The 20,255-nt window shown below is 46.6% G+C and overlaps 1 protein-coding gene across 3 annotated transcripts in view; it reads right to left on the bottom strand.

Annotated features, from left to right (window-relative positions):
- The window catches only part of LOC147363793 (two pore channel protein 2-like), a 54,004-nt gene that overhangs the window by 10,857 nt on the left and 22,892 nt on the right, over positions 1-20,255 (bottom strand). For all 3 annotated transcript variants that reach the window (XM_086328292.1, XM_086328293.1, XM_086328291.1), the window contains 6 exons: positions 19,283-19,409; positions 14,310-14,511; positions 6,839-6,983; positions 4,636-4,821; positions 3,180-3,241; positions 1,670-1,757 (listed from right to left, as the gene is read on the bottom strand). In XM_086328292.1, coding sequence (XP_086184418.1) covers positions 1,670-1,757; positions 3,180-3,241; positions 4,636-4,821; positions 6,839-6,983; positions 14,310-14,511; positions 19,283-19,409 — 810 coding nt within the window. The remainder of the gene's footprint in view (positions 1-1,669; positions 1,758-3,179; positions 3,242-4,635; positions 4,822-6,838; positions 6,984-14,309; positions 14,512-19,282; positions 19,410-20,255) is intronic.

Raw genomic sequence — 20,255 nt, 5'->3', positions numbered from 1 at the left:
ATCCCACGTGCCTTGCGGCCAAAAAAACAAAACATAAAACAGAAATAATACTGTAATAAATTCAATAAAGACTTTAAAGATGGTCCACAAGAACAACAAAAAACTTGTAAAAAAAGAAAAACCATACAGTCTCATCGGATTTTTTCCTCCACTTTTTTCTTCATCAAAAATCCGGTCTGTATTAAAGCTTCCTTGGAGACTTAGGTTGAAAGAGTGAGTACCTTGTGGGGTAGCAGGCCAGTCCTCGAATGGAGGCATCCCGCTATGCTCCTGGAAAGTAACCTAGCCTATCCCAAGCAGAGTGGGCTTTTCCAGGTTTGGGGATCAGACTCCTGGGTTGTGCCCTATGTCTGTCTCTTTCTCGCTGTGCATCAGGGGAAACCTCTCGCTCTCGCTGAGCTTCAGTGTCATGACCCATGAACTCAGGATCATTAAAGCCCCTACATCAAGTGTTGTTGGAAGGACTTAACAAGCCAAGGTCCATCTAGTCAAGGCTATGGTTTTTCCTGTGGTCATGTATGGATGTGAAAGTTGGACTGTGAAGAAAGCTGAGCGCTGAAGAATTGATGCTTTTGAACTGTGGCGTTGGAGAAGATCTCCTTGGGCTGCAAGGAGATCCAACCAGTCCATCCTAAAGGAGATCAGCCCTGGGATTCCTTTTGAAGGAATGATGCTAAAGCTGAAACTCCAGTACTTTGGCCACCTCATGCGAAGAGTGGACTCATTGGAAAAGACTCTGATGCTGGGAGGGATTGGGGGCAGGAGGAGAAGGGGACGACAGAGGATGAGATGGCTGGATGGCATCACTGACTCGATGGACGTGAGTCTGAGCGAACTCCGGGAGTTGGTGATGCACAGGGAGGCCTGGTGTGCTGCGATTCGTGGGGTCGCAAAGAGTCGGACACGACTGAGTGACTGAACTGAACTGAACTGAACTGAATACTTTGGCCACCTGATGCAAAGAGCTGGCTCACTGGGAAAGACCCTGATTCTAGGAAAGATTGAGGGCAGGGGGAGAAGGGGTGACAGAGGATGAGATGGCTGGATGGCATCGACTCAATGGACACGACAATGAAGGACAGGGGAGCCTAGAAGGTCACAAAGAGCCAGACCCAACTCAGGGGCTGAACAATAAGACGATGGTTATCACACTGTTAGCATTGAAGTGAAGTGAAGCGAAGTGAAGTCGCTCAGTCGTGTCTGACTCTTTGCGACCCCATGGACTGTAGCCTACCAGGCTCCTCAGTCCATGGGATTTTCCAGGCAAGAGTACTGGAGTAGGTTGCCATTTCCTTCTCCAGGGGATCTTCCTGACCCAGGGATCGAACCTGGGTCTCCCGCATTGTACGCAGATGCTTTACCGTCTGAGCCACCAGGGCCAGCATTAGCTGCCGTCAAGACTCGCAAGCACAGTTGAGGGACCAGGTCACAGGGATGAAAGTGATGGACTGATTCCCTGCCCTCAGGGAGCTGCCACGGGTCCCCTTCACCATCTTCACAGGCTCCCTGCCGCTGCCCACTGCCCCTGGAGAACCCAGGTCCTCTATACAAGTTCCACCCTGGGGACACAGTTGGGCGTGTTTCTAGCTCCCAGGCAGGATGGTCTCTGTCGAGCCCCAGAGAGGGGAAACCACCCAGGTGCGACGGTTCCCCATGGTTTCATCCTTACCTCTGGATGCTGACGATGACCCGAAGGAGCCGGAGTATTCTCAAAATCAAGACAATATCCAGTACCTGCTGACTGTTGTATTTTCTCGCTGGAAAAAGAGCACAGTCAACTCTCATTGTTCTTTCTGAGCACCTCCAGCTTGTCCCATAATTCAACAACGCCTGAGACTCTGTGGGTCCTGGGGAAATACATACTTCACTTCAAGAACAGGGTGATGGCTCCATGCAGTAAGGAAGGGAGGGTTCTGCAAGCTGATCAGAGCTGAGCTGAGCAGCCCTGCCAGCCCTAGAGCAAAGACTCATGAGTGCAGGACCAGACTTCAGACCATCATCAAGAAGGGACTGTGAGTCCCGTTCTATGGAACACATTTCAGCAAGCCCTTCTCCCCCAGCATTCAGGTTAAGAAGCTACTCTGTCTGGAATTCCCTGGTGATCCAGTGGTTAAGAATCCAACTACCAATGCAGGGGACATGGGTTCAATCCCTGGTCTGGGAAGATCCCACGTGCCTCGGGGTGACTAAGCCCATGCCACAACTACTGAGTCTGTGCTCCAGAGCCCGTGCTCTGCAACAAGAAAAGCCGGTGCAATGAGAACCCATGAGCCTGTGCACTGCAACTAGAGAAAGGCCACGCGCAGCAATGAAGACCCAGCACAGCCAAAAATATAAAGAAATAAACATTTGGAAAAAAAAAAAAAGAGAGAACCTGCTTTATCTGTAAATAATCTTCTTTGCCTTCTACAGGAAGGAGTGTGCAGGGTGGTGAGGGCACAAGTGGGGAAGCCAGAAGAGGGTAGAAGGAAGAGGGTGGGAGGATGGTGGGCAGAGGCTGATGCTACAACTGGATCCAGGGTCAGGGGTCAGCATGGGCAGAAGGTCAAGGATGAGCCCTGAGACCAAGGGCAGTTTTGGAGAAATAACCAGGTGAGTGGTTGGTATGATGATGCCTATACATGAATCTCTACATAAAGAAGCTGAGCACCGAAGACTTGATGCTTTTGAACTGTAGTGCTGGAGAAGATTCTTGAGAGTCCCTTGGACTGCAAGGAGATCAAAGCAGTCAATCCTAAAGGAAATCAACCCTGAATATTCATTAGAAGGACTGATGCTGAAGCTGAAGCTCCAATACTTTGGCCACCTGATGTGAAGAACTGACTCACTAGAAAAGACCCTGATGCAGAGGATGAGATGGTTGGATGGCATCACCGACTGGATGGACGTGAGTCTGAGCAAACTCTGGGAGATGATGAAGGACAGGGAAGCCTGGCATGCTGTGGTCCATAGGGTCGCAAAGAGCTGGACACGAATGAGCGACTGAACAACAACCACACAGCTAAACACAGACAAAGCTAGCATCCCTCTCCAGAACACGGAACAGTTACCGATTCTCTTTCATCCCCTCTGCGTTGCTCCAAACACCCTAAGAGTGCACCGTGGATGTTCTACAAAGATCACTGATTGAACACACGATCCAGGAAGCAGAGAAGCTGGGAGTGGGTGATGACACTGACCTTGAATAGTGGTGTTGGCCACAGTGGCCAGCAGGGCTGCGATGATGATCAGCGTGTCGAACCTAACAGTGAAGAAGCAACATCAGTAAGGAATCAAGAGAAAGGTCTGTCAAGCTTAGGACAGTGAATCCAGGAGGGTTCAGGATGGGGATCACATGTATACCTGTGGTGGATTCATTTTGACATTTGGCAAAACTAATACAATTATGTAAAGTTTAAAAATAAAATAAAATTTAAAAAAAAATGCTGAATCCCATCTCCTAGGGAAAGCCAAGATCCAGCCATCAGACTCATTTCCATGATTTTTAGGATAGCAGATACAAAAAGAAACACTGTGTTTAATCACTGACTGGCTGCTCCAATTAACCATTCTGGGAAATCTGTAGAAATCAACTAATTCATATCACTCTGCCTTCCAACATAGCTACATACTTGCAAGAACACTTTGACACATTTTCAGAATACACAGTATAATTTTTTTTGGCATTAATTTTACTAAATGCATTGCACCTTAAATTTTTTTTTTCTTTTTGTGTTTTGGCCACACTGAGCAACGTGTGGGATCTTAGTTCCCTGACCAGGGATCAAACCCACATCCCCTGCATTGGAAGCATGGAGTCTTAACCACTGGACCACCAGGGAGGTTCTGCAACTTTCTAATTAAAGATGAAATTCATCATGCCATTACTTTTCTTTCTGACAAAGGTGCCATGGTCCTGGACAACACTGGTCAGGTCCCTCCTGTTGGGCCACACAAGAACTCTAGTGAGTTTCTTGGCACTGAAAGCAGTGACCACAGAGATCCAACTTTCCAAACTGTGTCCTCCTAAAGTTTGTGTTCCATGATGCCTGACACTCAGTGGCACCCGAGACGGTGTGCAGCATGCAGGCGATGGTTTGAGGCCAGGAGGTACACAGCCTGGAGAAGAGAAGGTCACAGAGACACATCCAGCCCAGGAAAGAGCTCACTAAGGTCCTCATCATCCAGCCGTGCAGGCCATGTTTTCTGATAATAAGACTAGATGAGTGTGGGGCCCAGCAGTTCTGGAGGGAACTGTCTCACTGGGCCTGTGTCCTAAGATTCCTTTTCAAATTCAAGATGTGATTCTAATTTTAGCCAGTCATTCGAACTGACATCATAAATCACAGCTCTGACAACCAGATGTTCCCATGTCCTCAAGACTTCATTCTAAGAAGCCTGGGGACTTCCCTGAAGTCCAGTGGTCAAGATGCCACACTTTCACAGCAGGGGGCGCAGGTTCGATTCCTGGGAGGACCAAGAACCAAGATCCCTCATGCTCTGCAGCATGGTCAAAAAAACAAGACTAATGAGCAAAGAGCAACAAAAAAGAAACCTCAAAACTAGGCAGACGGAGCTGTGTTCCCACAGTGTGACAGGAAGCCCTGTCTTCACCCACAGTTTCCCCACTACCCACAAAAAAACACACAGACTCACCAGTTCCAGAACTGCTTCCTTCCAAAATAAGCGCTGGGTTCATACGTGTACAATTTCAGGAGAATCTCAATGATATACAGAGAAAGGAAAAGCCATTCTGCGTAGGAAATTAAGGAGTCCTTCTCATCCAAAGCAATGAATATGGCATTTATTAGAATGATGACATCATAAACCCAGACAAAAATCCTGGCAGGAGAGAAAAAGAAGAGATCCTGTCATATATTGCAGTTAAAAGAGAAAAAAGCAGGTTTAGAGCCCTACAGGGACAGATGTGTTTCCTGTCAATGGGATGAACGTGATATACTCACCACCTCCCACTCCACCAACACACACAAACACACATTCACCCCTCATGGAAAGAAAGGTTCCACCATAGTCAGGGCCCTGAAATTCACCTGCCTCCCAGGCTTTCCTACCAGGAGAAAATGAAGACAGCATGAGGGAGAAGGCCCAGTGTTCCCAAGTTCACCTTTCTGGCACAGCAGCTGGGTCAGAGGAAAGGTTCAGTAGAATCGGGGGCAAGGAGAAGGGACCACTGTATCTCCACTGCTTGTCCCTGGAAAACTGGAATCCTTTGCTAAGAAAGTTCCTGAAAACTTCTTTTTTAAAAAAAACCAAATTCTCTTTTATTTTTCTAAACAGGTTAAGATTATTTTAACAATATTTTCTATTTAACACAGTACATCCAAACTACTATCTGCTTAACATGTAATGATCATAAAAATTATAAGCGAGATATTTGGCATCCTTTTTTGGTATGAAGTCTTTGAAATCCGGCGTGTGTGTGTGTGTGTCTTTTTTTTAAATTGGGATATAGTCGCTCACACACGAGACTTCCAGGGAGTCAACATGTCCTATTTTCTCACCAAGTCAGGGGTGAAAAGGGATGAAAAAAATGTGATATTTGGGCTCAGGATCAACTTTTCAATGACAGAGAGGGTTGCCCCAAGCAGGCATCTGCATGCTGTGCTCCTGGGCGAATCCTGGACGTGGCCGCAGGAAGACAGAGTCCTAGCCCACTGTTCTGGGGAAGCTTCAGACTCCAGGGGCCAGCCCTGGAGGCCACATGTGGACACACAAACATCCACCAAGTGAAACATATCTGTAGCTCAATGTTGAGATGAATGGAAAGGACCTTTTACATAAACGGTTTTGTTTAATATAAAATATGGGCACTGAAAGGGATATTTATCAACATCATAGGCTGGGCTACTTTCAAGGACTTCTGAACCATTTACTTTCTTAAAAAACTATTTATTTGCAACAGGTCTTAGCTGTGGCACGTGGGATCTTAGATCTTTGTTGCGGCATTCGGGATCTTTAGTCATGGCATGTGGGATCTAGTTCCCACCAGGGGCAGAACTTGGGTCCCTTGCACTGTGAGTGTGGAGTCTTAACCACTGGACCCCCAGAGACGTCCCATCATTCACTTTTATGAGACAATAAATTCAAAGACAGCAAGAGGGGAAATCTCTGCTGACAGGAGTATTCCAGGCAATGTGTAGCAAAAATAAGGTCTCCAACCAGGATAAAGGACTCTTGCTGGAGTCCATCGTGTTGTTCAGTCACGTCTGACTCTTTGCGACCCCATGAACTGCAGCACTCCAGGCTTCCCTGTGCTTCACCATCTCCCGGAGTTTACTCAACTCACGTCCAGTGTATTGATGACACTATCCAACCATTGGTCTGCCCCCCATTCTCCTCCTGCCCTCAGTCTTTCCCAGCATCAGGGTCTTTTCCAATCAGTCACTTTTCACCAAGTCCATCTACTTGAGAATAAAAGATTCAATTGACATTCTTAACAGTCATTCCCGTGATGCTAACTCACATCTTCCTACCACATTTTACAGAGTCAAAATACCACACTTGCCATCAACTTCCTAATAACTCTGACAGGACTGGAACTTTCTGAAATCAGAGTGATTCACTTCCCTGACTCAGAAAGCACAGCCAGTCTGTGGCTCTTGAGCATTAAAAAAAAAAAAAATCGAAGAAAGAAGCGTCATCTAAAAGCCTGGCCTCTGGCTAAGGTTAAACACAGCTTGTCCAAAACCCTTTCCATGCCTCCCTGAAAAAAACAAAAACGCACAGAACAGGGAGTGACTTATAGCTTCAATGGTGAAATGTATTCAGTCCAGACAGCACTAACTGACTGCAGTACTTTGAAAGCAACTTGAGAGAAAACTGGCTCCATCTCACTTGCCTGTGTTGAACCATCTTCTGGACCAAGAGGCTTGTGGATGACTGGTATACCCGAGGCATCCAAGTTTCCAGTGGGTGTTTTTTGATGTTGATGGCGACTACCCGGATGTTGAGGAGGTCAGCCAAGCGTAGAAAGTTCACTTTGTCTGCAATGAAAAGATGACCCCCCAATATGGGGCCGCTGTGACACTAAGGTCCAAAGAGTGACACCAAGACCGCACTCCTGGATCTGCATTTCACAGATGAAGATCTGAAGCCGCAAAGGCCAAGGCCAAGGGGCCAACGAGTGGCCCCGCCTCCCGCCTGTCCTCACGCAGACCCTGCGCCAGCCTAAAGCAGCCAAACCAAGCATGTGACTTTGCTGGTTCACAGATGCCACTGCCTCCCTCCCTGCCTCCCACCTCACTTTCCTCCTCAGTGAGGACAGTCGCTGCCTCCCGCGTCTGCCTGACCTGCGTTTCCAGCCTCAATCCCACGTCCCTGTCCGCCCCTCAAAACCTCCAAGGTAGGCATAACCCTTACCCTTCAACCTCCACCCTTTTCTCGGCCCACCCTCCTCTCTGCCCCTTCTCAGGGACTCACTCAAACCCACAGCCTCCACAACACACTGGCGCGTCATCCCAGGCCACAGTACAGTGATCACTTTCTTTTTAAAAATAATTAGGGAATTAATGCTTGGCTGCGCTGGGCCTTCACTGCTGTGCGGGCTCTCTCTAGCTGCGGCGAGCAGGGGCCACTCTCTAGCCGCAGTGTGCGGGCTTCTCACTGCAGTGGCTTCTCCTGTTGCAGAGTATGGATTCCAGAGCACGGGCTCAGTAGCTGTGGCACACGGGCTTAGGTACCCCTTGGCATGGGTCTTGGAATCTTCCCAGACCAGGAATAGAACCTGTGTCCCCTGCATTGTCAGGTGGACTCTTAACCACTGGATCACCAGGGAAGTCCACAGTGATCACTCTCCTGACTAGCCTGGACCCACCCAGCTGCTGAGCCAATGCACTCAGGACCTGCTGAATGCCCAGGGCAAGCAGACTATTCTACATCACCTCATGCACCTCTCCCCGACCAGGCATGTGGGGTACTGACCAAGAGTCCACTGTTCATGTATGAACTTCCTGTTACATACAACTTCAAGAAACATCACATCGATGGATGAAATCAGATTGTACACAGAGTGTTGCTGCTTCTTTGAAAACCAAGTTGAAGGCTTTGTTACGCTTTAAAGAAAGTTGTAAATTGCAGGTACAGATTCAGGTATAGCTGAGATAGTTGTTAAAGAGTGGGGTGGATTTTTTTTTTAATTTTTTAGAAGAATTATTTTAAAAAAATATTTATTTATTTGGCTGTGCTGGGTCTTAACTGCGGCCCTTGGGATCTTTTATCTTCGTTGTGGCATGTGGGACCTTTACTTGTGGCATGCAAGCTCTCAGTCGCGACATACGGGATCTAGTTGCCTGACCAGGGATAACGCAGGCCCCCAGCCTTGGGAGCACACAGTCTTAGCCACTGGACCACCAGGGAAGTCCCGGGATAGAGTTTTTAAATTCTAGAATGCTTCTCGGTTAGAGGCCTAGACAATGGCCAGGTCTCCAAGGTTTCAGAAGTAAACAACCAGTCATGGTTCTACAGATGTCACCATAATAATTAATTTGAGAAAGATGACAGTGAACTGCTATCAACAGACACCCAGGCAAAGAGAAAGCCCCAGCCATGTTCAAAGTGGGGCCTCATCCAAGCGAGGAGCCTGAATTAGACAAAACACTGAGTGATATTCAACAGTCATGTTGCTTATATTCTCTAGGAGTGCCAGAGTAAAGAAGCTGCCTGCATGCGGAAGATCCAGGTTCGATCCCTGGGTTGGGAAGACCCCCTGGAGAAGGAAATAGCAACCCATTTCAGTGTTCTTGCCTGGAGAATCCCATGGGCAGAGGAGCCTGGTGGGCGATAGTCCATGGGGTTGCAAAGAATCCGACATGACTAAGAGATTAACACTGCACACTCAATGATCCTAAGAACATCAACTTGGATGAAAGCATTCTCAGATATCTTAGGATAGCTAAGAATATCTTATTCGTAGATTCAATTCTGGGTCTTTAGAGTTAGAACCAAAACACATATATTTGTCTTAATAGCCAAAGGCATGTAGTACCCACTCAGGGGGAAGGGCAGCCTGGGAAAATTAGTTGATGTGATAACTTGAGTTCAGAGACTTGGGCTATGTGAGCTCCACCATCAGAGGGCAGGGAGACACTGACATGACAGCCACAAAAAGGGTTCAGGGGAACCTACTGTTAAGAATCCAGCCAAGGGACTTCCCTGGCGGTTCAGTGGCTAAGACTCTGAGGTCCCAGGGCCGGGGCCTGGGGTTCAGTCTCTGGTCAAGGAGCTCGAGCCCACGCTGCAACTAAGAGTTCAAATGCCACAACTAAAGACTCCATGTACTGCAACTCAGACCTGACAAGTCAAATACATAAATGAAACTCTGTGTGTGTGTGTGTGTGTGTGTCTGCTGTGTGTGCGTACACAGAATCCACCCAAAACCTCAGTCGTCAAATAACCTCAACCAACAGGGACTCTATCAGAATCACTGGGCTCACATCTTTTCATCCAGAAGATTCTGTAGAACAAGAAAGGACAGGACTTCCCTGGTGGTCCACCGGCTAAGACTCCGTGCTCCCGATGCAGGGCGCCAGGGTTAGATCCCAGGTCAGGGAACTAGATCCCATGTGCTGCAACTAAAGATTCCACATGCTGCAGACCCAGCTCATTTATTGCAGACCAAATAAATAAACATTAAAAAAAAAGAAGAAGAAGAACAAGAAAGGACAAAGAGAATCCAAATTATGGTAATTTTGCGTCAAGAAATTTGTGCCCATCTGGTACTATATGTTGGAGATTAGGGATCAGCAAATTCTTTTCTGCAAAGAGTAAATATGTTAAGTTTTGTAGACCAATTGATCCCTGTTTCAACTTTTCAATTCTGCCACTTTAGCATGAAAGCAGCCATAAACAAAACACAGATGAGTGAGCCTGGCTGTGTTCCAGTAAAATGTGTTTATAAAAACAGGCAGTGACCATATATAGCCTGTGGATCACAGTCTACCAACTCTTGTTGTAGACACATTATTCTCTGTACTCTCTGTTAACAATTCTATTCGGCTCTTTTCTTTCCACGTCTGTAAGTTTCATCTTTCTCAGTTTAACACCAGGTTTAAGTCTAACACTTTAGGCACTAACGGAATTCCAGCCTTTAACCTTGGAAACCACACATGCCCATAGTCACAGATCAAGGGAGAAAGCGAGCATGCCTCACAGGCCAGTGGTCTCCCGCTCGTACTGAGCGGAGACTACAGTGACGTGCGAAATTCTGTTTGTCTTTCTGTTATTAAAACTGTCTTTGAAAGTGTCGGTTAGGGACTTCCCTGGTGGTCCAGTGGTTAAGACTTCACCTTTTAATGCAGGGAGTTGGGGTTCCATCCCTGGAGGGGGCCTAAGATCCCACATGCCTTGAGGCCAAACATCAAACAGAAGCAATACTGTAACAAGTTCTATGAAGACTTAGAAAAAGGGTCCACATCAAAAAAACCTTTAAAAATTTAAAAAAAAGGAAACGTTGGTTAACGAAAGGAGTCTTTGCACACCCTCAGAAATAACTGCTATCTCCCCTAAAAGATAACCTACGATCCCTAGAAGTTAACAAATCTAATTGGCTGTCTTCCTTGAGGACATGTTTGCCCTGGTAACAGTATTTAAATTGACACCCCTGTTTTGTGAAAGGCAAAATACCGGGGAAGTCTGCTAAGCCATGAGTCTATGGGCACCCTCCTGCCACTTCCATGGAGCGCTCATAAAATCTGGGACTTGGACGGACTCCTTTTTTCAAACTAGATGAGTCCTGGTCTCATTTAATTTACAAATAGGATCATGACTCAGGTGGCAAAATTGAGCAGGGCTTCCTGGGCGTGATCCAAAAGGATACCTGCACCCCAGTGCTCATTGCAGCATTGTTTACAACAGCTAAGACATGGAAGCAACCTAAATGTTCATGGACGAAAGAATGGATAAAGACGAAAGCAACCTAAATGTTGACGGACGAAAGAATGGATAAAGACGATGTGGTGCATGTATACAACGGAATATTACTTAGCCACTGCTGCTGCTGCTGCTAAGTTGCTTCAGTCGTGTCCGACTCTGTGCGACCCCACAGACAGCAGCCCACCAGGCTCCCCCGTCCCTGGGATTCTCCAGGCAAGAACACTGGAGTGGGTTGCCATTTCCTTCTCCAATGCAGGAAAGTGAAAGTGAAGTCGCTCAGTCGTGTCTACTCTTAGCGACCCCATGGACTACAGCCCACCAGGCTCCTCCGTCCATGGGATTTTCCAGGTGAGAGTACTGGAGTAAGTTGCCATTGCTTTAGCCATTAAGAAGAACGAAACAATGCTATCTGCAGCAACATGGGAGGACCTAGAGAGTGTCATACTGAGTGAAGTAAGTCAGAGAGCGAGAAATATTATATGGCACCCCTTACCTGTGGAATCTAAAAAGAAATGATACAAATCAACTTATAAAACAGAAAGAGACTCACAGACTTACGGAACAAACGTTGCTGCAGGGAAAGATGGGGGGAAAGGGATAGTTCGGGAGTTTGGGATAGACATGTACACATTGCTATAATTAAAATGCATAGCCAATAAGGACAGGAACTCTGCTTGATGTTATGTGGCAACCTGGACGGGAGGGGAGTTTGGAGGAGAATGGATACATGTTTATGGATGGCTGAGTCCCTTTGCTGTCCACTTGAGACTGTCACAACATGGTTAATCAGCTATACCCCAATACAAAATAAAAAGTTTAAAAACAAAAAATTGAGCAGGGCTCAGAGCTGAGGACCGAGGCCTGCTGACTCCAGCCATGAACCAACCAATGGCAGCCAAGGTCATGGGTATGTATGTCTCAAGGGCATCTGCCGACCTCCTTTGCCCCCTCTCACCTGTTCAGAAGGCCATGCAATATCCTTTGCTGAACGTCCCCAGGGCATCAGAAAGTCAGGGCACTGCCTGGGTGAGGTCTGATGCTGTCGTCATGCTGCAGCTTTGCAGCCTCAGACCAGGTGGACTCACATCATGTGAGGGAGAAAGCCGCGGATGAAGCAGAACCATAGCGGTGCTGTGCTTTGAGTAAATGTTCAAGTTTGAGGTTTTGATAACCTAAGGCTATAAATCCGACACAAGCTTTCGAAGATTAGCAGTGCTAGGGCATGGGAGATGGTAAACCAGAGACAGAAGAAAGTTCTAGAGAAGCCAACAGTCTAAGGCCGGAACCGGCCAAACAGGAGTTATGGGCTGATCTGTGTCCCCTGAGATTTAACATGCTGAAGGCTTAGCTCCCAGCACCTCCGAGTGTGCCTGTATTTTGGAGATGGAGCCTCTGACGAGGCAATTAGGCAGAAAGGAGATCATTAGGGTGGGCCCTGATCTCATATGACTGGTGCCCTTAATAAGAAGAGGAGGGACTTCCCTGGCAGTCCAGTGGTTAAGAATCTATCTTGCAATGCAGAAGATGCAGGTTCGATCCCAGGTCGGGGAACTAAGATCCCACATGCAGCAGAGTGTGGACAAAAAAACTTAAAAAAAAAAAATATCCACCCAGGAGGGAAAATTTAATAATGAAAAATTGGGACTTGAATTTTACATTTTTTTTTTTAATTCCACCTTTCTAGTCATTCATCTTTGCTGTATTTTACCCAAGTATACAGATCCACGGAGGGCTAGAAATTTAAAAGCTTCATGCACTTTCCAAAGAACTTGAAAAGTTTGGTGCTCAGGGGCTTCCCAGCCACTCTCCCCCCATCATTAGCAGAACCTTAAGTCTGGCATGAGGACCCACGGTGTATCACTACCAATCCCTAACTGGGCCGCCAAAGCCGGTTCTTCAGGGTCTGAGAAGCCTGGCTTCTGAGCCATCGAGTTGGGTGGCTGAAGGCACATGCCCACGGCTCAGCGAAGATGCCTTCAAACCCTGCTGACCTTGCCTCCTGGAGGATGCTGGCACTCCCCGTTTAACAGCGTCTTGCCACACAGTTCCCTCTTTTCCCGGGACACTCTCATAAGTTCCAGAGGATCACTGTCACTGTTTCCTTCTTCTCACACAGGCCATGAGTCCTAATAAAGCCCTGGCTCTGCTGGACTGGTTTGAGACTCCTTGTCTCATGTGAATTTACATCCTCTCAGACTTATCTCTCCATTTGGATGCGTCTCCCTCTAGACTCTTCTTGGAACTGGTGAAGTGAAGTCGGGGTGTATTGCAGTCATTGTATATCTTTCCCCATTGCTACCTCATCTTTATGGTCATTTTTAAAAGCATCTTTTAAAGTGTATTTATTTATGTGACCACACTGCACAGCATGTGGGATGTTAGTTCCCCAACCAGGGATTAAACCCATGGCCCTTGCCTTGGAAGCGTGGAGTCATAGCCACTGGCCCACCACGGAAGTCCCTTCATGATCATTTTTGATGTCACCAACATTTCCTGTTAAGCGATCCTTAGAATTGGGGGCAGTTTAGAATAATGATAAAAGGCAGGGGCCTTGGAGTCTAGCCTGTACCACACTGCAGCTGTGTGGCCCTGGCAAATGACTTGACCTTCCTGAGTCTCAGTTTCCATACTGACAAAAGCAGATAACAAGACCCCCACCCCGCTTCCCCTGAGTTTGGGGAAGATCACACACAACAGTCACAACAGTGGCACACACAGCAAGCAGGCTACCAGTATTAAGCGTTACTGATAATCGCATCAACCCCGTATACATGAATATATCGGTTACTTTCAACTTCTCGCTTGTAAATGCTAAATGCACTTCAGACAGCCATTTTCCATGTTTTAGATGTGCTCCTTAAAGCAGAATCCCAGACAGGGAATGACCGTGTTACAAGGTAAAGGGCATCTGGAAGGCTCATCACATGCTGACAACACGCACCCTAGTCAGAACACAGCTGCTGCTGCTGCTGCCAGGTCGCTGCAGCCGTGTCCGACTCTGTGCGACCCCATAGACGGCAGCCCACCAGGCTCCCCTGTCCCTGGGATTCTCCAGGCAAGAACACTGGAGTGGGTTGCCATGTCCTTCTCCAATACAGGAAAGTGAAAAGTGAAAGTGAAGTCGCTTAGTCACAGCTCAGGACCCTAATTCCACTGTAACACTGCCAGCCAATACACATCTCTATTTGCAAACGTGAGAAAGTGAGGGACTTCTCTGGTGGCCCAGTGGTTAGGAGCTTGCCTTCCATTGCAGGGGTTGAGGGTTTGATCCCCGATCAGGGAACTAAGATCCCACAGGTGACTAAGCCCACACACCACAGCTAGAGAGAAACCCATGTGTCCCAACTAAGATGGGACTCAGTCAAATACATACATAGCTTTTTTAAAAAGAAAATGAAAAAAAAAATCCAACCCCCCCACTTCCCATTGAGGCTTCTTACCCACGTGCCCCTTCTGTCCCTCGTCGGAGATCCTCAACAGGAGCTCCAGGTGGGAACTGCTGACGTCTGGTGCCACCACCTTGACCAGCCGCCTCCACCGGGCCTCCTTCACCACAAACTCTGTGCCCACCTTGACTTTCAGGATGTTGAAAGCTTCCGTCATTTTGTGATGTTTCAGGTACGCCAGTGTGTGAATCTCATTCTTGAAAAAAAAAAAAAAGAAGTGTGTGCATTTTTTTTTAAGAGGAAGATTCAAGGAAGCCCCATTTCTCGGCTTTAAATACTTCGAGGTCATGGAAGAGTTGAGATGAGTGCGTCCTGGGGACCACGTGTATCCTTTCTGGGTGAGCAGGAGATGCTCGCGTGTAAAGGTCTCTCCATGCCTAACAAGGACTCCTAATACTTCCTGCTCCTGGGTTTACAACAATGGCAACCCAGGAACTCATGCCACAGGAGGAATCGCAGGGAGAAGTCACTGATAAGTCTGTTAATTCGCAAGGTACAAAATCCCTTCCCCGCTCCAGAGATGGCTAACTATCTAGTGTCTGAAGAAAACAGAACTCCGCTTACCGCGTGCAAGTGAGTGAACCCCGGAAGGATAATCAGAACGCTGAGAGACAAAGTAGCAGGAAGCAGACAGGCCCACACTCCACTCTGCCCAGGAGAAGGCAGATGCCAAAAAGGACGGAGATGAGGCGCGCTGCTGAGAGAGAGGGAGCCGCTCGGAGGGAGAAGACAGACCTGCCATTAAGTCGATGAAGACAGAAGAGAGGGGGGGAAGCAGGGGAGTGAAACGAGGCTAGAAGTGGCCTGGAAGGAAGGGGTCCAGGGCTGCCATGAAGCCTGACTGTGCACAGAGAATCTTCCAGAAGAGGAGAACCCCTCTTCATGTTATAATGGGCCATGTGGATGCCCATCCCGACTGCTCCCTGTAAGCTGATAACATAGTTAGACCAGAAATTCTCTTTCTCAAATTGAGCAGAGTTGATTTACAATGTTGTCTTTGTTTCAGGTATACGGCAAAGCGATTTAATTATATATAGATAGATAGGGCAGATAGATAGATAGGACTTCCCCGGTGGCGCTAGTGGTAAAGAATCCGCCTGCTAATACAGGAGACAAGAGATGCAGGTTTGATCCCTGGGTTGGGAAGATCCCCTGAAGGAGGGCATGGGAAGCCACTCCAGTATTCTTGACTGGAGAATCCCCATGAACAGAGGAGCCTGGGGGGCTACAATGCATAGGGTCACACAGAGTTAATCTGAAGCAACTCAGCACACACAGTTGCATATATGTATATATATACACACACACACATACATATATATATGTATGTATATATATGGCTCAAATCATGAACTCCTTATTGCAAAATTCAGACTTAAATTGAACAAAGTAGGGAAAAACACTAGAGCATTCAGGTATGACCTACATCAAATCCCTTATGACTATACAGTAGAAGTGACAGATTCAAGGGATTAGATCTGACTGACAGAGTGCATGAACAACTATGGATGGAGGTTCATGACACTGTACAGGAGGCAGTGATCAAGACCACCCCCAAGAAAAAGAAATGCAAAAAGGCAAAATGGTTGTCTGAGGAGGCCTTACAAACAACTATGAAAAGAAGAGAAGCAAAAGGCAAAGGACAAAAAGATATAAACATCTGAATGCAGAGTTCCAAAGAATAGCAAGAGGAGATAAGAAGCCTTCCTCAGTGATCAATGCAAAGAAATAAAGGAAAACAATAGAATGGGAAAGACTAGAGACCTCTTCAAGAAAATTAGAGATACCAAGGGAACATTTCAAGCAAAGATGGGCTCATAAAGGACAGAAATGGTATGGACCTAACAAAAGCAGAAGATATTAAGAAGAGGTGGCAAGAATACACAGAAGAACTATACAAGAGATCTTCATGACCCAGATAATCATGATGGTGTGATCACTCACCTAGAGCCAGACATCTTGGAATGTGAAGTCAAGTGGGCCTTAGGAAGCATCACTACGAACAAAGCTAGTGGAGGAGGTGATGGAATTCCAGTTGAGCTATTTCAAATCCTGAAAGATGATGCTGTGAAAGTGCTGCAGTCAATATGCCAGCAAATTTGGAAAACTCAGCAGTGGCCACAGGACTGGAAAAGGTCAGTTTTCATTCCAATCCAAAGAAAGGCAATGCCAAAGAACTCTCACAGAATTGCACTCATCTCACACACTAGCAAAATAATGCTGAAAATTCTCTAAGCCAGGCTTCAACAGGATGTGAACCATGAACTTGCAGATGTTCAAGCTGGTTTTAGAAAAGGCAGAGGAACCAGAGATCAAATTGCCAACATCTGCTGGATCATCGAAAAAGCAAGAGAGTTCCAGGAAAACATCTACTTCTGCTTTATTGACTATGCCAAAGCCTTTGACAGTGTGGATCACAATAAACTGTGGAAAATTCTTCAAGAGATGGGAATACCAGACCACCTGATCTGCCTCCTGAGAAACCTATATGCAGATCAGGAAGAAACAGTTAGAACTGGACATGGAACAACAGACTGGTTCCAAGTAGGAAAAGGAGTACGTCACGGCTGTATATTGTCACCCTGCTTATTTAACTTATATGCAGAGTGCATCATGAGAAACGCTGGGCTGGATGAAGCACAAGCTGGAATCAAGATTGCCAGGAGAAATATCAATAACCTCAGATATGCAGATGATACCACCCTTATGGCAGAAAGCAAAGAAGAATTTAAGAGCCTCTTGATGAAAGTGAAAGAAAGAGTGAAAAAGCTGGCTTGAAGCTCAACATTCAAAAAACTAAGATCATGGTGTCTGGTCCCATCACTTCATGGCAAATAGATGGGGAAACAAGGGAAACACTGACAGACTTTATTTTTGGGGCTCCAAAATCACTGCAGATGGTGACTGCAGCCATGAAATTAAAAGACGCTTACTCCTTGGAAGGAAAGTTATGACCAACCTAGACAGCATATTCAGAAGCAGAGACATTACTTTGTCAACAAAGGTCCATTTAGTCAAGGCTATGGTTTTTCTAGTGGTCATGTATGGACATGAGAGTTGGACTATAAAGAAAGCTGAGCGCTGAAGAATTGATGCTTTTGAACTGTGGTGTTGGAAAAGACTCTTGAGAGTCCCTTGGATTCCAAGGAGGTCCAACCAGCCCATCCTAAAAGAGATCAGTCCTGGGTGTTCATTGGAAGGATTGATGCTAAAGCTGAAACTCCAATACTTTGGCCACCTCATGTGAAGAGCTGACTCATTGGAAAAGACCCTGATGCTGGGAGGGTTTGGGGGCAGGAGGAGAAGGGGATGACAGAGGATGAGATGGCTGGATGGCATCACCGACTCGATGGATATGAGTTTGAGGAAGCTCTGGGAGTTGGTGATGGACGGGGAGGCCTGGCGTGCTGCAGTCCATGGGGTCGCAAAGAGTCGGACACGACTGAGCAACTGAACTGAACTGAACTGAACAGATCCCTCCCTGCTTTTCCCCTTTAGTGATCACAAGTCTGTTTTCTATGTCTGAGTCTATTTCTTTTTTGTAAATGAGTTAATTGGTATAATATCTTAGATTCCACGTATCTGTGATATCATATGATGCTTGTCTTTCTCTTTCTGGCTTACTTCACTTAGTGTGATCATCTCTAGCTGCATCCGTGTTGCTGCGAATGGCATTATTTCACTCTCTTTTGTGGCTGTGAATGGCGTGTTTCCTCCTCTGTATGCTCCACTGTAGACATGCACCGCTTTTGCTTTGTTCACTCATCTGCTGGTGGACATTAGGTTGCTCCCATGACTTGGCTGTTGTGAATACTGCTGCAGTGCACATGGGAGTCCAGCTATCTCTCTGAATTAAGAGTTTTTTCTGAACATACACCCAGGAGGGGGATTGCTGGATCATAAGGTAACTCTATTTTTAGTTTTTTAAGGAACCTCCACACTGTTTTGCATAGTGGCTACACCAGTTTACATTCCCATCAGCATGCAGGAGGGCTCCCCTTTCTCCACACCCTCTAGTATTTATTATTTAAAGACCTTAAATTCTTAATGGGTGCAGCTATGTCTTCATCAGCTTTGGCTCCTTCATACTTTGTATGAAGTAAGTCAGACAGAAAAGGACAAATATTGTATGATATTGCTTATACGTGGAATCTAAAAAAAAAATAGTAAAAATGAACATATTTACAAAACAGAAATAGAGTCACAGATATAGAAGACAATCTAATGGTTACCAGGGAGGAATGCCAGGGAGGGATGAATTGGAAGATTGGGATTAGCATATACCCACTACTATATATAAAATAGATACTGAAATAGACCTTCGGTATAGCACAGGGAACTCTACTCAATACTCTGTAATGACCTATATGGAAAAGAATGTAAAAAGAGTGGACATATGTATGTGTAAAACTCAATCACTTTGCTGTACACCTGAAACTAAGACAACATTGTAAATCAACTAAAAATTTAAAAATAAAACACTTAAATAAAGATTTTATTTTAATACTCAATAAAAATTTAAAAATAAGTAAATAAAAGCACTAAAATAAAGAATAAAAGACTTCAAGGAGCCATGAACAATCAGATGCATTAAGAGTGAGGGACAAGGGACCTCCCTGGTGGTCGGGTGGTTAAGACCCTGCACTTCCACTATAGGTTGAGTCCCTGGTTGGGAACCAGGATCTCACATGCCAAGTGGCCCGGTCAAAAAGAGAAAAACAAAGAAAAAGACTGAGGAGCAAATCCGGGATCTGCCCTGAAGCTGGGACGCACTGTCAGACCCACGCCAGACTGACAAAGAGCCACCTGGCCTAGCAGCATTCAGCAAGGCAAGTGAATCTTCAGATTCATCAAAGCGAAAGGAAAATGAGCATGTTCAAACATTTAGCAAGTGCACAGGCAAGCCTCCCTGCTCCCACCCAGCCAGGTGCCGGATCCCCGCTGGAGCCCCCGCTCAGGCGTGTTACCTTCAAGTGCTTCCTGTAGTTGTTGTAGATAACAGCCAGAAAGACAGACATGAAGATGTAGGTGTTGATGATGATGTAGGTTATAAAGTACAGAGAATACCACCAGTTGAGCTCGTAGGCAGGCATCCTAGAAGGAAATAACTACGTGTCACGGTTTTCCGTGCCCTAGGTCCACAGTGCATAGAAGGCTGACCACAGGGGACATCCCACGTGGACAGTCCACGTGCGTGGGGCAAGGAAAACCTTTACTCCGTCTACGTCTCCCCCAGACAGTGCGACGGGGCCTCAAAGCCATCACCATGCTTCATGCTAAATGGCTCACTCCAGACCTGCCTTCTGAAGTCCTTCGTGCCTTAGAGAGGTGCCAACTTCCAGAGCAGGCAAGATCTGGGAGATGCCCCCATCCCACTCCCTCCCTTCCCAGTGAGAAAATCAAAAGCCCAGAAAGGAGATTCACTTGCCCAGAATTATAGGAAGAATCTGAACTTTGAGCTGGGTCAAGGCTTTTCAGGGACACCAGAATGCCTTGCCAGGATGCAGGGAAGGCAGATAATTTTGTATCCACATTCGGACTATGAGAATGAAAGAAGTAGCATTAACAATGGCACTGGGGCCTTCCCTGGGAGTACAATGGATAGGAATCCGCCTGGCAATGCAGGGGACTCGGGTTCGATCCCTGGCCCAGGAAGATTCTATATGCTACAGAACAACTAATCCTGTGGAGGACAACAATCGAGGCCGTGTCCTGCAACTACGGAAGCCGTGAGCCTAGAGCCAGTGCTCCGCAACAAGAGAAATCACCACGATGAGAAGCAGCCCAGGTCCCACAACGAAGAGCGGACCCCACTCGCCACAACAAGAGAAAGCCCCAGTGCAGCAACAGAGACCCAGTATAACCAAAAATAAATTAAAAATAATGTTAAAAAATAACGGTGCCGGGACAAAAGGCACCAATCAGGATGCATGCTCACAC

Source organism: Bos grunniens, chromosome 11, assembly GCF_055505025.1.
Source record: "Bos grunniens cultivar Pamir isolate PY7600 chromosome 11, Bosgru_T2T1.0, whole genome shotgun sequence".
Classification (NCBI taxonomy): domain Eukaryota; kingdom Metazoa; phylum Chordata; class Mammalia; order Artiodactyla; family Bovidae; genus Bos; species Bos grunniens.
This window is presented reverse-complemented; position numbering and strand designations above follow the sequence as displayed.